Raw genomic sequence first — 18197 nt, forward strand, 5'->3', positions numbered from 1 at the left:
TCTTGAGTATGGAGCATCAATAATTTCCCTGGTGCAGCAGTGAGCTGCAGTCTCTGAGATGTGACATGGAGCAGCTGTAGCAGTCTGCAATGTGTCTTAGCCTAGGAGGTTAAGGGTATCTGTTATCTTGACTTTGAGAACAGTCAAAGCATAAATGTAAGCCTATATTTGGGATCATAATAGGAACAGCTGTTCTGATGCACGGCTTAAAAAAGGCCGAGTTATGAGTTGGATTTGGTGGATAACTTTGAGTAATGAGACCTGTGTATGGTGTATCACAACAGGGAAATGTTGGTGCAACATTAGAAGCACTAGTGTGTTTGTACTAATGCCTGTAATTCAGTGTACTGTGCACAGTTTTTTGTCTTCATATTTCAGGAAGGATATACTTGCATTGGAGGCAGTGCAAAGAAAGTTCAGTGGGTTGATTGTTTGGATAAAGGGGTTGATATATAAAGTAGGATTGATCTTAAAGTTATTGGGTTGTCAAAGACTGAAAGATGATCTTAAACCAAGAACAGTAAAGCACAGGAAAGCCCCTTAGGTCCATAATGTCCATGCCAAACATGATGTTAAGTTAAACTAACCTTCTCTGCCGGCATATAAAGCACATCCCATCATTTCCTGCATATCCATGTGCCTAACGAAAAGCCTCTTAAAACACCACTATCGTATCTGCCTCTACTGCCACCCCTGGCAGCAAGTTCCAGGCACCCAACCTACCATATAACCATATAACAATTACAGCACGGAAACAGGCCAGTTTGGCCCTTCTAGTCCATGCCGAACACTTTCTCCGACCTAGTCCCATCTACCTGCTCTCAGACCAACCCCCCAATCCCTTCCCATCCATATACCTATCTAATTTACTCTTAAATAATAAAATCAAGCCTGCCTCCACCACTTCCACCGGAAGCTCATTCCATACAGCCACCACCCTCTGAGTAAAAAAGTTACCCCTCATGTTACCCCTAAACTTTTGTCCCTTAATTCTGAAGTTATGTCCCCTTGTTTGAATCTTTCCCACTCTCAAAGGGAAAAGCTTACCCACGTCAACTCTGTCCGTCCCTCTTAAAATTTAAAAAACCTCTATCAAGTCCCCCCTTAACCTTCTGCGCTCCAAAGAATAAAGACCCAACCTGTTCAATCTCTCTCTGTAGCTTAAGTGCTGAAACCCAGGCAACATTCTAGTAAATCTCCTCTGTACTCTCTCTATTTTGTTGACATCCTTCCTATAATTTGGCGACCAGAACTGCACACCATATTCCAGATTCGGCCTCACCAATGCCTTGTACAATTTTAACATTACGTCCCAACTTCTATATTCGATGCTCTGATTTATAAAGGCAAGCATACCAAACGCCTTCTTCACCACCCTATCCACATGAGATTCCACCTTCAGGGAACAATGCACAGTTATTCCCAGATCCCTCTGTTCCACTGCATTCCTCAATTCCCTACCATTTACCCTGTATGTCCTATTTTGATTTGTCCTCACACTTATCAGCATTAAACTCCATCTGCCATCTTTCAGCCCACCCTTCCAAAAGGCCCAAGTCTCTCTGTAGACTTTGAAAATCTACTTCATTATTAACTACACCACCCATCTTAGTATCATCTGCATACTTACTAATCCAATTTGCCACACCATCATCCAGATCATTGATGTAAATGACAAACAACAGCGGACCCAACACAGATCCTTGGGGTACTCCACTAGACACTGGCCTCCAACCTGACATACAGTTGTCAACCATTACCCTCTGGTATCTCCCATTCAGCCATTGTTGAATCCATCTTGCAACTTCACTATTAATACCCAACAATTTAACCTACTTAATCAACCTTCCATGTGGAACTTTGTCAAATGCCTTACTGAAGTCCACATAGACAACATCCACAGCCTTGCCCTCATCAATTTCCCTGGTAACCTCTTCAAAAAATTCAAGAAGATTAGTCAAACATGACCATCCAGGCACAAATGCATGTTGACTGTTCCTAATCAGGCCTTGTTTATCCATATGCTTATATATATTGTCCCTAAGTATCTTTTCCATTAATTTTCCCACCACAGACGTCAAACTAACAGGTCTATAATTGTTAGGTTTACTTTTAGAACCTTTTTTAAACAAGGGCACAACATGCGCAATGCGCCAATCTTCCGGCACCATCCCCGTTTCAAATGACGTTTGAAATATTTCCGTCATAGCCCCTGCTATTTCTGCACTAACTTCCCTCAATGTCCTAGGGAATATCCTGTCAGGACCTGGAGACTTATCCACTTTTATATTTTTTAAAAGTGTCCGTACCTCCTCTTCTTTGATCCTCATGGTTTCCATCACTACTCTACGTGTTTCGCTTACCTCGCATAATTCAATATCCTTCTCCTTGGTGAATACCGAAGAAAAGAAATTGTTTAATATCTCCCCCATTTCTTCCGGCTCAGCACATAGCTGTCCACTCTGACTCTCCAATGGACCAATTTTGTCCCTCGCTATCCTTTTGCTATTGACATATCTGTAGAAACCCTTGGGGTTTACTTTTACATTACTTGCCAAAGCTACCTCATATCTTTTTTTTGCTTTTCTAATTTCCTTCTTAAGATTCCTTTTACATTCTTTATATTCCTCAAGAATCTTATTTACTCCCTGCCGCTTATATTTATTGTATATCTCCCTCTTTTTCCGAACCAAGTGTCCAATTTCCCTAGAAAACCACGGCTCTTTCAACTTATTATTCTTTCCTTTCCACCGAACAGGGACATAAAGACTCTGTACTCTCAAAATTTCACCTTTAAATGTCCTCCATTTCTCTATTATATCCTTCTCATAAAACAAAATGTCCCATTTCACTCCTTTTAAATCCTTTCTCATCTCCTCAAAGTTAGCCTTTCTCCAATCCAAAATCTCAACCCTTGGTCCAGTTCTGACCTTCTCCATAATTATATTGAAACTAATGGCATTGTGATCACTGGACCCAAAGTGCTCCTCAACACATACCTCCGTCACCTGACCCGTCTCATTTCCTAACAGGAGGTCCAACACTGCCCCTTCTCTGGTAGGTACCTCTACGTATTGCTGCAAAAAACTATCCTGCACACATTTTACAAACTCCAAACCATCCAGCCCTTTTACAGAATGTGATTCTCAGTCTATGTGCGGAAAATTGAAATCACCCACAATCACTACTCTGTGCTTACTACTAATATCTGCTATCTCCTTACATATTTGCTCTTCCAATTCTCGTTCCCCATTTGGCGGTCTATAATACGCCCCAATAAGTGTTGCTAAGCCTTTCTCTTCTATGTTAAAAAAAACTCTTCTATGTTAAAAAAAAAAAAATGCCCTTCAGACATCCTTTAAACTTTGGCCCTCTTACCTTAAAGCTATGTCTCTAGTCTTTGATATTTCCACCCTGGGGAAAAGTTTCTGATTGTCCACCCTATCTATACTTCTCATAATTTTATCTACTTTGTTCAGGTCTCCCCTCAATCTCTGGCATTTTGGAGAAAACAATCCAAGTTTGTCCAACTTTTCCTTGTAGCTAATCACCCCCCTAATCTGAGGAGGTTGACAAGGTTGAGGATGTTTCCCTGGTGGTGGTATCTAGAACAACGGGGCATAGTCTCACAGGAAGGGCTAGCCATTTAAGATCAGGATGAGGGAGATTTCTTCACTCAGGGGTTTGTGAACCTTTGGATTTCTGCCCCAAAGAGCATTAGACTTTAGAGATACAGCGTGGAAACAGGCCATTTGGCCCACCGAGTACAGGCCAACCAACAGCCCCCTGTACACTAACACTATCCTACACACAAGGGAAAATTTACAATTTTACTGAAGCCAATTAACCTACAAACCTGTACATCTTTGGAGTGTTGGAGGAAACCGGAGCACACGGAGAAAACCCATGCAGTCACAGGGAGAACGTATAAATTCCGTAGAGACAGCACCCATATTCAGGATTGAACCTGGGTCTCCAGCGCTGCAAGGCAGCAACTCTACCGCTGCGCCACCGTGGCATCCTAAATACTGCTGTGAAGCAGAATCATTTAATGTACTCAAGATGGAGACTGACAGACATTCGAACTGTGGGGGAATCCAGAGGTACAGGGAGAGAATGGGAAAATGGTGTTGAGGCCAATATTGGATCAGCTTTATTTTACTAGGTGGTGGAGCAGGCTCAAGGTGTCCATTGGCTGCCTGTGATGCATCCAATTCTATTTTTCATTTCCAAGAAATAGAAGCAAAAGGTGGGTGCAGACAAATGCTGATTGGATTCACAGTAACATGCAAAAGAAGGCCGAGACTTAAACATGAACAATGTTCAAAGCAAGAAGGGAAGTTGCAGAATGCTGTTGAACAGCCTGGAAAAGATGATGGCCTTTTTATAGATGGTGAGAATGGCCCTTTAAATAGTGTTTGTATTTAAAAGCTGGTTGTTCTGTGGGGAAACAAGGATTGTTGTTTTTTGGATGAAGAGATCATGCCAAAAATCACACTGACAGGCTAAAAATAGCCCCACATGATTGCTGGTATCTTTGGGACGTTTAATGCTGGGAATTCTGACATAAAGCTAAGACGTACAGGTATGTAGGTTAATTGGCTGGGTAAATGTTAAAAAAAATAAATAAATAAAATAAAATAAATTGTCCCTAGTGGGTGTAGGATAGTGTTAATGTACGGGGATCGCTGGGCGGCACGGACTTGGTGGGCCGAAAAGGCCTGTTTCCGGCTGTATATATATGATATGATGATATGATATGATGATATGATAAAAGTACCCCTACATGATAAGCAAGGGAAATGTTTGCAATTTTGCTCGACTGTGGGTTCGACCTCTACATTTTTATGAGTGATACAAGAAAGTAAAAGTATTTTATGGAGATTTTCTATGAGTGCAACGAGAATGAATTTCTAGGTCTAAATGTTTCTTAAGTCAACATTAGTCACATGATTTTATTTGAATACAGCGTTAATATTTTTGCAGTCCTCTCTTGTATGCTGAGTTATCTAGATGTTCACATAAAAGCAGACATTTCATAAGATTATAATCTCCATATCTCCAACACAATCATAGATTTGTTAAAATGGTCTCAGGTTAGAGGAAAGGCTGACTTTTTTCCGCCCTGTAATTGCAGCTGCAACCATTAGGTGGCACAAAAGTCATAGGTTGTGCTATCTGAACATTCACTCCCATAACAATGCTAGATTCTGAATATTGAGAATCTATTTAATTCTTTGTTAATGGTCATAAAATGTGTCAAGCCATGATAATTTATTCCAAAGAGGAAATTAACGAATTAATTACTAATCCTATAAATACTTATTCAGTAAAGATATTAATTTAAATGCCAGTGTTGCTCCGCATAATGTGGGCACTATTTAATAATGCGGTTGTAGATTGTTTGACGATTGTTTAAACAGGCTTTATTATAAATCAAAGCTAGAATGAAGCTAATTCTGAACCATTAATTGTTCTAACCAACTCAGTACAAATTAGTTGTCACTAAATGTGCTTGAACTCTCCCGGTTAATAAAATATGTGTTCTTTGGGATTAAAACTGATGGATTTCAGCTCTGAGTTACATCGCTCCAAAGAAAACAGTCCCATTTTATCTACTCCCTCCTTATAACTCAAACTCTCCAGTCCAGGAAACATTTCGCATTAATCTATTCTGCACCCTCTTTAGCTTAATCAAATCTTTCCGACAGGGTGGTGGCCAGAACTGCACCCAGTACTAAGACTGTGGCTGAATCTATGATTTGAACTACTGTAACATGCCGTCCCAACCTCTATACTCAGTGACTGATCCATATACCTTCTTCACCACTGTCGACCTGTGTCTCCACTTTAATGGAACTGGAAACTCCTCTGGAAATTCATCAGTGCCCTTCCAGCTGGGTACCACTCTCGCAATCCTGATGTGACTTCCATATGTGGGGTGTGAAAGGTGATGAAACACCCCATATACAATGCTTCTTCAGAAGAATTTGACCATGAGGTCCCAGGAACACCCAAAGCTAAGGACTCCATGGACACCCATTTTCTTGCCATGCACTGCAGTGGACTAGGCATCTGCCAGGTAGGTGAATGACATGTCTTCATCCTTTGAGTCCACCCTCCCAGCACTGTACTCACCCCCCACTGCACCTCAATTGTCCTCTCCGAACCTCTGCAATCACCACCATCCAAACTGATTGCACCTTTGTGTTCCCACCAAAGTCCCCAGTCCCCTGCCCTCCACAAACACCATTCTGTCAACCACTCAAACTTCTCTCGAATGCCAGAGGTTGTGAAGAGACTTGGTAGAAGTATGCAAAATTATGAGAGGCATTGATAGGGGAGACAGTCAGAGCCTTTTTCACAGGATGGAATTTTTTCAAATACCAGGGTATAGCTTTAAGGTGAGAAGGGCAAAGCCTAAAAGAGATGCGCAGGGCATGTTTTGTTTTTACACAGAGGGTGGTGAATGCATGGAATGTGCTGCCAGGGGTAGAGGTTGAGGCAGATATGAGAGTACCATTTACGAGACTTTTGGATAGGCACATGGATATGCAGGGAATGGAGCGATATCGTTTAGGTGCGGGCAGATAGGAGTTGGTCTTGGTATCATGTTGGGCACAGATATTGTGGGCTGAAGGGGCTGTTCTTGTGCTGTATTGTTCTAAGTACTTTTATTTCCAATTTCAGCATTCTGTCACTAAACATAAGAACAAGAAAGCAAGATCAGATGAAAATTGGTGCAAGTGTAGACCACCAGACCCCTCAATCTTGCCCTGCTAAACAGTATGATCTTCACTGATCAACCTGGCCCCTTCTGTGCTAGTTCCCCATGACAACTCAATTTCTATCTAAGATTCTGGTCCCATTTAAAGAAGCCCCGCTCTCCACTAATCATCCAGACTGTCAGTCTGATTTCAGCTCTCCCACCATGATTCACAGTCACAATGCAGCCCCAGACTAGCCCATGGCCATTGTCTGACCTGAACCGATCTGGGTGGGGAAGATGGAGGGACATTTTCAGTGGTGAAACAATTGTTGTTGTGGTCCAGTAGCTGTGTCCATCTAGTGCACCCAGAGCTGTGTTCTCGAACGTGCAGCCAAATGTGCACCTTGCACGAGTCCATATTCAAACAGAGGCACCATTAATGCTACAAAATCAATGATACCAGAACACAAGGAACTGAATGTATTCTTTGGCAGCATTAGCAGGCAAACTAAATTCATCCCTTCGATATTTTTGCCGTTAGCTAATAATATGTGGGTGTTCAATGCATTTTTAAATAATTGGTAAGAAAAAAAATTGAAAATTGCCCTTGCCCTTAATAGACTACTTAGAGTCTTTTGTCATTTTATATTCAGTATATTACATAATTGGTTTGGATGTTATGTTATTAATTCAGCCGGATACTCAATGGGTTAACGTTTTAGTGCACAATATGTTTTGCAAATAGAGAGAAAGATGAAATTGAAAACATACCTTCCACATGACTAAGATCAAAATAGCCAGAACCAGCAAGCCGACTAGTACAGCTAGAATTATGACCCACAGGGGAATCGCAAGTGAAGCGTTAGGTGTGGCCCAAATCACTGATGTTCTTATCTAGACAAGGAAAAACGTTGCAAATTACTTTTTTAACTTATCTACAAGACACGAACATCACAGACACGGCAGGATTTATTGCTCATCACTAATTCTCGAGGTCACTTCACGGGGCACTTTAGACTCAACGCATTGGTGTTTCTAACACATGCACAGGCCAGAATAGAGAAGCGCAGCAGATTTTCTTGCGCTGAAAGAAAATGGCAAACTAGTTAGGTTGTTATGTTTCAAAGCCACGATGTTTAGACCAGATTTACTTGAATTTAGGGCGGAACAATGTCATTTAGGGTGGCACGGTGGTGCAGCGGTAGAGTTGTTGCCTTACAGCACTAAAGACCCAAGTTCAATCCTGACTACAGGTGCCGTGTTTCTACGTTCTCCCGGTATCCGTGTAGGTTTTCTCTGGGTGCTCGGGTTTCATACAAGATTGTAGGTTAATTGACTTCGGTAAGTTGTGTAAAAAATGTTCCTAGTGTGTAGGATAGTGTTGGTGGTGAACGTTGGTCGGAACGGACATGGTGGGCTGAAGGGCCTGTTTCCGCACTGAATCTCTAAAGTCTAAACCCTCTATAAAGTCTAATGTATCTCATCGACTGAGCTAGGATTTCACCTCATGTGGTTGGATCCACTGGTCAAGTCCGAGAAAACCCAATCAGTGACTTGACTACTGCGATGCTATTATACGTGTTTCTGTATTAATAAACTCATTGACTCTGGATCTATCTGCATTATTATTCATTCATTTTAGATTATCCTTGTAGACTGATGTGAAGGGGGGGAGCTGAAAAATAGAGGTGGGGCAGGGCAAAGCCTGGCAAGTAATAGGTGGATGCAGGTGAGTGTTTATTTCATATTTCATATTTCAGATACAGTGCGGAAACAGGCCTTTTCGGCCCACCAAGTCCACACCGCCCAGTGATCCCCGCACACTAACACTATCCTACACACACTAGGGACAATTTTTACATTTACCCAGTCAATTAACCTACATACCTGTACGTCTTTGGAGTGTGGGAGGAAACCGAAGATCTCGGAGAAAACCCACGCAGGTCACGGGGAGAACGTACAAACTCCTTACAGTACAGCACCCGTAGTCAGGATCGAACCTGAGTCGCCGGCACTGCATTCGCTGTAAAGCAGCAACTCTACCGCTGCGCTACCGTGCCGAGGTGTAGTGAGTGGCAGATGGATGTAGTAAGTGACAAAAGCTGAGTGGCAAAGAATTTCATTGTTCCGTTTCGGGACATATGACAATAAAATACTTGCAGAAAATAGTTGACATTACTTAACAGGAACTGGAGAGTTTAGTAACATTATAAAGAATTACACGTGTGGAAAATGAGATCTGTGACGTGAAGCCAGGCAACAAAGCCCTATACTTTTTTTCCAGGAAACAATAAACACTAACAAAAATGCTCAGTTCTACTGGGATATCATTCATATATATTGCAAATGATTCAATCTAAAACACTATGAATTACAGGATTAAATTTTGAAAATCTTGAATTGCCTGCAAGGGATTGTGTAAATGTTAGTTCTTGCTGGTAAGGGTTGCACTCTCTGCTGCTCTGAGTGCATTGTGTTTCTGCTACATGATGTAAAAACCTACCACGGTACACAGGCAGGGAATGGGCAGCAGCCTATGCACAAGGAAGTTGTGTCTTGTAATTTTTCTTCCTGGATCCCAAGACTGTATACATCCGGTTAATGTTATCTAAGCAAGTCTCATGTTTATAAAATGTGTTTCCCCTCAAGGCACTTACCACAGTACTTGCACTGGGTAATTCCTCTGGCTGGATTTTGTATGGCATTTCCTTCACTACAAATGACACCAGAGATTGCAGAGAATAATGGTTGTTCCTTCTCTGTAAAAAAAAGAGTGAAGAAGTGAGAGAGAAATGCAATTTCCAGTACTTAATTCACTAAACCTTTCATCTGCAGGAAATAAAACAAAATAATTTTATTATCCAGTATTTGCTGGGCAATTTAACATAAAACAGCTTTCCTGTAACAAATGTATGAGAAACACTGAATGTCTCTTTAGTAATATTGGATGCAAGTCTCAGTTTACTCAGGAATTTATTTATTTCAATGGATTATGTAAACATTCCAAAATCAGTTTGCTTTCTCTGAAGCTAGTGAAGTGGCATTGAGTTCTGAATCCAAGCGTGTAGCTGATTGATGAGTTAACACAAAATTTTTACATTAACCCATTTATTGAACAAAAAAACTGCGTAGTTTCTCCCTACGAGCCACTTTAAAGTGTCAGATTAAATAGCAGCAGCTAGTCAAACAGCCAATGTTCACCCACTTTTACTTTCCAGCACCATTTTTTTCCCTGTCTTCTACCCTTCAATCCATTTCTTTTGTTCTCTGTTTTCCTCCTCCCTTCTCCAACATCTTCTTAGGCCCCCTCGGTCATGGCTGACCATGGGTGATGCATCCTAGTTGGCTGTTTGCTCCACACCTCGGCGAGAGCAGCGTCGCTTGTGGCTGAAGAGACCAAAGCGAGAGTGACAGTCTCTGTCGCAAAGGTCACATTTGTGTGTGGTCTCTGGTCTGTTGAGGTTGCTGCGCTCCTTTCCGCGTGCCCGCTTTTATGCCGCTGCGTTCATCAGTTTCTCTTCCCCCGTTTTGAGATGTTGGTTCAGGGTACCTCTCCACCTTGTACGGTCAGCTGCAAGGCTCTCCCAGGACTCCACATCGATGTCAAGCACCTTCTAATCTCTCTTGCAGACATCCTTGTAACGTAGCTGGGGGCGGCCGATGGTTCTCCTCCCAGATGTTAGCTCCCTATAGAGGATGTCTTTTGGAATACGGCCATCCTCCATGCGGTGGACATGGCCCCTGCCACCGCAGCCTGCACTGCCTGAGTAGAGTGTACATACTCTACTGTTTCAGGAGCAGAGCGAAGAAAATCCCAAAGAGTGTGGGAGCGAGGTTGCAACCTTGTTTGACGCCACTGCGGATGTCGAAGGGCTCCGAGAAACTGCCATTGAACTGCACTGTCCCCTTCTTGTTGATGTGGAAGGATTCTATCATGCTCTGCAGTTTTGGTGGGCAGCCGATCTTTGGGAGAGCCTTGAATAAGCCATCTCTGCTGACGAAGTCAAACGCCTTGGTGAGGTAAATGAAAGCAGTATACAGGGGCATCCGCTGTTCTCTGCACTTCTCCTAGAGCTGGCGAAGGGAGAAGACCATGTCTACTGTTGACATAGAAACATAGAAAATAGGTGCAGGAGTAGGCCATTCGGCCCTTCGAGCCTGCACCGCCATTCAATATGATCATGGCTGATCATCCAACTCAGTATCCTGTACCTGCCTTCTCTCCATACCCCCTGATCCCTTTAGCCACAAGGGCCACATCTAACTCCCTTTAAATATAGCCAATGAACTGGCCTCAACTACCCTCTGTGGCAGAGAATTCCACAGAGTCACCACTCCCTGTGTGAAAAAAACCGTTCTCATCTCGGTCCTAAAAGACTTCCCCCTTATCCTTAAACTGTGACCCCTTGTTCTGGACTTCCCCAACATCGGGAACAATCTTCCTGCATCTAGCCTGTCCAACTCCTTAAGAATTTTGTACGTTTCTATAAGATCCCCCCTCAATCTTCTAAATTCCAGCGAGTACAAGCCGAGTCTATCCAATCTTTCTTCATATGAAAGTCCTGCCATCCCAGGAATCAATCTGGTGAACCTTCTCTGTACTCCCTCTATGGCAAGAATGTCTTTCCTCAGATTAGGAGACCAAAACTGTATGCAATACTCCAGGTGTGGTCTCACCAATGCCCTGTACAACTGCAGCAGAACCTCCCTGCTCCTATACTCAAATCTCCTCGCTATGAATGCAAACATACCATTCGCTTTCTTCACTGCCTGCTGCACCTGCATGCCTACTTTCAATGACTGGTGTACCACGACACCCAGGTCTCGTTGCATCTCCCCTTTTCCTAATCGGACACCATTCAGATAATAGTCTGCTTTCCTGTTCTTGCCACCAAAGTGGATAACCTCACATTTATCCACATTATACTTCATCTGACATGCATTTGCCCACTCACCTAACCTATCCATGTCACCTTGCAGCCTCCTAGCATCCTCCTCACAGCAAACTGCCCCCCAGCTTCGTGTCATCCACAAACCTGGAGATGTTGCATTCAATTCCCTCGTCCAAATCATTAATATATATTGTAAATAGCTGGGGTCCCAGCACTGAGCCTTGCGGTACCCCACTAGTTACTGCCTGCTATCCTGAAAAGGACCAGTTTATTCCTACTCTTTGCTTCCTGTCTGCCAGCCAGTTCTCTATCTACATCAATACTGAACCCACAATACCGTGTGCTTTAAGTTTTCATACTAATCTCTTATGTGGGACCTTGTCGAAAGCCTTCTGGAAGTCCAGATATAACACATCCACTGGTTCTCCCTTATCCACTCTACTAGTTACATCCTCGAAAAATTCTATAAGATTCGTCAGACATGATTTGCCTTTCATAAATCCATGCTGACTTTGTCCAATGATTTCACCACTTTCCAAATGTGCTGCTATCCCATCTTTAATAACTGACTCTAGCATTTTCCCCACTACCGATGTTAGACTAACTGGTCTGTAATTCCCCGTTTTCTCTCTCCCTCCCTTTTTGAAAAGTGGGGTCCGCACTGTGACTGGGGAGACATGTTCTGCCAGCTTCTGCAGGCGGATCAAGATGACCCGAGCAACGACCTTACCGACGATGTTGAGGGGGGAGATGCCTCTGTAGTTGTTGCAGTCGCTTCTCTCGCACTTGTTCTTGTAGAGGGTAATGATCGTGGCATCCCTCATGTCCTGCGGTACAGCTCCTTCTTGCCAGCACTGGCAGAGGACTTCATGCAAAGGAAGCAGTAAGGTAGTCTTGCAGTGCTTGATCAGGTCAGGGGGAATCCCGTCGCTGCCTGGGGCCTTGCCTGAGGCCAGGCTGTCAATGGCCTTGCTGAGCTCTTCTACCGTCGGCTCTCCATCTAACTCATCCATGGTCGGCAGGCACTCGATGGCATCAACGGCTGAGGGGGACACAATGTTCTCTCTCGAGTAGAGGTCGTAGTGTTCCACCCATCTCTCCATCTGCTGGCATTTGTCTGTGATTACTTCTCCAGTGGAGGATTTGAGGGGGGCTGTCTTGCTCTTGACTGATCCTTGTGCCTTCTTAATGCCATTGTACATTCCCCTGATGTTCCCCGTTATGGCGGCCGTCTGGATGTCCTCACTAAGCTGTGTCCAGTACTCATTGGCGCAACGCCTGGCAGTCTGCTGAGCCTTGCTCCTGGCAGCCCTGAGGATCTGCAGGTTCTTCTCGTTGGCTGACCGCTTGTACTCGGCTCAGGCGGCGTGCTTAGCTTCGATGACAGGAGTCATCTCGGTCGACTTGGCCTCAAACCAGTCGTGTGCCTTTGAGATATTCTTCCCAAAGCTAGCCAAGGCTGCGCAGTGCATGGTGTCCCGCAGAGTTCCCCACTTCTCTGTTGCAGAGTCTCCAGGACACGAGGTGCCAAGTTCTCTCTCAAAAGCCTCTGCAAACTGTTGCACGAGGTCTGGATGGGGCTGAGATCGATGCGGGGTTTCCCCTGCTTCTTGGTATGGTAGAACCTCTTTGGTTGCAGCCTGATCTTGCAACACACCAAGGAGTGGTCTGTGTCGCAGTCCGCACTGTGGTAGGAGCGTGTGTGGAGAACGTTCTTGAGGGCTGTTCTCTGTTTCCCTCCTCCCTTCTTCAACATCACAACTACAAGAATCCCCAAGGCTCTACCATTCACCATGCAGAATGACATACCCAACTGGTCAGGCTGGGCATGTCCTGCACTCCCAACACCTCATCTTCTGCCTGGGCACGTTACAAACTTCTGGACTTAATAGAGAACTCTCATGTTTTGTTTTCTCTTTGTTTCTTTTGTCTAACAAAAAAGATTCGCATTCCAAGACCCACAAAAATTTGCCACTAAAAAATAATTGTATCACCAAATAAGAGTATCACCACTCTTGTCCCTTTTATTTGACCATAACTTGTTTTCAACAGTGAGAAAACTCTCTTCTTGAATTTTAAGAAGGGGTCCTTCTTGGTATCATGTTCAGCACAGACATTGTGGGCTGAATGACCTGTTCCTGTGCTGTGCTGTTCTGTGTTACTACTGCTTTGCTGCCCTAAGGTTGGCAGTAGTTTTGTGAAAGTTTCATCATGTATTTGAACAAGATTTGTGTCCAGCCTTCGGAGTTCTGTGGGCAGAGCAGGGAGACACTCGTTGTAATTAACAATTACTGATGAAGAATGATTGGAACTTAGTAGGCTTAACTTTAATTTGGATAATTAGAATATCATTGACTATAATCACAGTGAGTAATTGCTTATTGCCATTGAAGAAAGGAAACAATTCATATTCAGGACACTGAAGTAGAACTGTAAATGCATTTCAAATTGCTCGATTAAAGTACTGATGCCCCGAACATTTTAATCATATTTGTTGTTGTACTACACGGATATAAAGTATTTTATCGGTTTAAAAGAGTCAAATATAAATCATTTTTCTTGTTTTTTTATTTAATTTATTTCCATGTTTTTGTTAAAATTGGAAAATTATATTTAAAACTTTGGCTTACGTCCACCAGCTAAGTGTACTAACTATGGCAATGTATGTGAGAAATCCAGTCATATTGACTTTTTTTATTGCGGATTTAAAAAAAGATTTGGCTCTTTACTTCCCAACACGGTTTTAAGAATATCGCAATTCCCACAGGAAATCCCTAAAGCTGCTTTTGGAGTCATGACACATGATAACGGGGCTTCTCTCTGGAAATAATTGATGTCAGGAAATTTGACACATCCTATTTCCGGAGTACTGCAGAAACTGAAAAGGAGCACAAGACATTTATAATAAAGGTCACTGAAATAAGGAGACTTAAATTAATTAACCTATCAGCAATGAATATTCTCAAAACTGCAACTAACGAAACACTTTTTTATACAGACACGAAGCGCTGGAGTAACTCAGTGGGTCAGGCAGCATCTCTGGAGTAAAAGGATGGGTTACATTTCAGGTCAGGACCCTTCTTCAGACAGAGATGCTACCTGACTCGCTGAGTTACTTCAGCACTCTGTGTCTATCTTCAGTATATACTATCATCTGCAGTTCCTTTCTACACTTTTTACACATATGTGAGTTCACATGGTTTTCCTCTTACGTTCGAAAATTATTTATAAGCCCTTTACACTAATGTATTGGCATTGTATTTTTTTGATACCCAACATTAAGCAAATATTGAAGGCTTGAATACCTCTGGTACAGGAATAGTTCTACTTGTAAGTGGGTTGCAAATTATCAAATGCTGATGTTGAAGGCACACCACTTAATGGATTTAGGTTAGATTGCAGGGAAAATGATGAGAGGAACATGAAACCATTATGGGCAAGGTGTACAGTAGAGAGCATATTGACTGGTTGCATCACAGCCTGGCTTGCCAACTCAAAAGCCCAGGAACACAGAAGATTTAAAAAAATGGTGAACGCTGCCCAGTTCATCACTGGTATTGACCTCCCCACCATCGAGGGGATCCACAAGAGTCGCTGCCTCAAAAAGGCAGTCAGCATCATCAGAGACTCACAACACCATGGCCATGCTCTCATTTCACTCCGACCATCAGGAAAAAGGTATATGAGCCTGAGACAACGTTCAAGGCTGTTCACCATTCACTGCAAGGCTGCGTACTCTCCCCTCTCCTTTACTCTCTCTACACCAACGACTGCACCTCCACAGACTCCTCTGTCAAGCTCCTCAAGTTTGCGGATGATACTACCCTGATTGGACTGATCCAGGGTGGGGAGGAATCTGCCTACAGACGGGAAGTGACACAGCTGGCGTCCTGGTGCCATCGCAACAACCTGGAGCTCAATGCTCTCAAGACAGTGGAACTAATTGTAGATTTTCGAAGAGATCCCTCTCCCCTCCCCTCAATCACCATCAACAATACCATAGTCACATCTGTGGAGTCATTTAAGTTCCTTGGAACTATCATCTCCAGGGACCTTAAATGGGGGGCCACCATCGACTCCACAGCCAAAAGGCCCAACATTCTTCATAATGGTCTGGTTTGGCTCAGCCACCAAGCACGACATCCGGAGGCTGCAACGGATCGTTCGCACAGCTGAAAAGGTTGTTGGCTACAACCTTCCCCCCATTGACGAACTGTACACTGCAAGGGCCAGCAAGCGAGCGGGCAAGATCATCTCTGACTCCTCTCACCCTGGCCACAAACTCTTCGAAGCACTTCCCTCTGGAAGGCGACTCCGGACTGTCAAAGCAGCCACAGCCAGACATAAAAACAGCTTTTTTCCACGAGTGATAATTCTACTCAATAACCAAAGTCTGTAGTCTCTTTTTTGCTCTTGTTTATTTTCACCCACATGTTTAGACCGTAATGGTGTATCCTTATTGTTTTGATGTGTTTATGCTTTATTCTTAATTATTAACTGTATGTTTGTGTTGTCATTTGTGAGCGGAGCACCAAGGCACATTCCTTGTATCTGCATACTTGGCCAATAAACGTATTCATTCATTCATGCAGGTTCAGCATGGCCTCCCCCGCCATCTGTGGCAATGAATTCCACAGATTCACCACCCTCTGGCTGAAGAAATTCCTCCTCATCTCCATTCTAAAGGTGTGTCCTTTTATTCTGAGGCTGTGCCCTCTGGTCCTAGACTCTCCCACCACTGGAAACAACCTCAACACATCCTTGGCCTCTATCTACGCCTCTTGGAATACCTTCTTTACTACAAATGTTAGTGTCATCCACAAACTTACTAACCATGCCACCTGTGCTCAACTGAATCGATATTATAAATAATAGACCATAGTCGACCCAGCACCGACCGATCCACTACTTTACTATAGCCCTCCAGTCAGAAAAACAATCCTCCATCACCAAACTAGTATCCTACATATCTCTGATATGTTGTTGCTTCAACACTGAGAACTGTGTTCTGCATTCTGTACCTCCCCCTTTGCTCTATTGTACTTCAGTTTGACTTGATCGTGTTTATGTATAGTATTATCTGATTTGATTGGATAGAATGCAAAACAAAACCTTTCACTGTACTTCAGTACATGCAACCATAATCAACCTAAACCTAATATAATAGGCAGTCACGTTACCTTCCTTGTTATGCCCAACTTGAGGAGCTGCGGAGAAGGAAAAGGATGGACTTAGAACAAAGTTTCTGAACTCAAGGAAGGACAATTCCAATATGTTAGGGAAAACTGAAAGGCAAGACCTGGCTAAAAGTGGACGTAGAGCAGCAATTTGCAGGCGAGTCTAGATGTGAGCAGTGGGAGTCATTCAAAGATTACGTAGTGAGACATCAGGGCCAACATGTTCCTGCAAAGATGAAAGGGAAGGCCAATATTTCCATGAATCCTGGGTATCAAGGGATGTTGAAGATTGGATCAAATTTAAAAAACGTACAGCCATGGAGAGAATATACAAATGCACAGACTGCATCCAATGTTAGGTTCAAACTTTGGTTGCTGTTGCTATGAGCATGGATAGGACAGGTTTAGAGGGATATGGGCCAAATAGAGGGCAGTGGGACTAGTGTAGATGGGACATGTTGGTCAGTGTGGGCGAGTTGGGCCGAAGGGCCTGTTTCTACACTGTATCACTCTATGGCTCAACTAGCCGTGTCATTCAAATGACATCTCTCAAGAGCCACTCTCTTATTCCAGTTGTTCCAGAGATATCTAGGTTTCTTGGAGCCAGCGGATCAAGATCACAGTATTTCTGTAGCTTCACAAACTGACCAACCATCTGCACTAGCCTCCATTCTCCACCTTAGCCGCAACCCCACCCCACTCCACTCCAAAGGAACTTCAGCACTGTTTAAAATTGTTGTGAATGCTAAGAAGCAGACCGATCATAATTTGCAGGAAGTGAAAGGAAGTAAGGGAAATGAATGATTTTTGCCGACTCATTAACATATTAAATAATTTATTTCCCCTTTGCCTGATGTTTCAAAGCTGTTAGAGAATTGGCAGCAGATGTAGTTGTGAATAATGAACAACTTGCCAAGTCACAATCTTGTCTTTAGTAAAGCTTTAACTGATAGTGGTGCTACTTCCATCAACAATTTGCATTCACATAGGGCTTTAAATGGTATAAATATTCCAAAGCCCTAGACGAAATGGGACGAGTTGACTGAAACTTGGTCAGCATGGACATTTTTAATATATTTTTTTGTTTTAGAGATACAGAGGGGAAATAGGCCCTTCGGCCCACCGAGTCCGCACCGACCAACCATCCCTGCACATTAACACTATCCCACACACCAGGGACAATTTACATTTATACCAAGCCAATTAACCTACAAACCTGTACGTCTTTGGAGTGTGGGTGGAAACCGAAGATCTCGGAGAAAACCCACGCGGTCATGGGGATAACGTACAAACTCAATATAGTACAGCATCCGTAGTCGGGATCGAACCTGGGTCTCCGGCACTGCAAGCGCTGTAAGGCAGCAACGCTACCACTGCTCCACGGTGCCGCCCAGACATGTTGGACCTAGGGGGTTTGTT

The 18197-nt window shown here is 43.4% G+C and overlaps 1 protein-coding gene across 1 annotated transcript in view; it reads right to left on the bottom strand.

Annotated features, from left to right (window-relative positions):
• The window catches only part of itga8 (integrin, alpha 8), a 222036-nt gene that overhangs the window by 8635 nt on the left and 195204 nt on the right, over positions 1-18197 (bottom strand). The window contains exons 28-29 of the mRNA XM_078417154.1: positions 9367-9468; positions 7481-7603 (exon numbers count right to left, since the gene is read on the bottom strand). Of these exons, the coding sequence (XP_078273280.1) occupies positions 7481-7603; positions 9367-9468 (225 nt within the window). The remainder of the gene's footprint in view (positions 1-7480; positions 7604-9366; positions 9469-18197) is intronic.

Source organism: Rhinoraja longicauda, chromosome 2 (genome assembly GCF_053455715.1).
Source record: "Rhinoraja longicauda isolate Sanriku21f chromosome 2, sRhiLon1.1, whole genome shotgun sequence".
Lineage (NCBI taxonomy): Eukaryota > Metazoa > Chordata > Chondrichthyes > Rajiformes > Arhynchobatidae > Rhinoraja > Rhinoraja longicauda.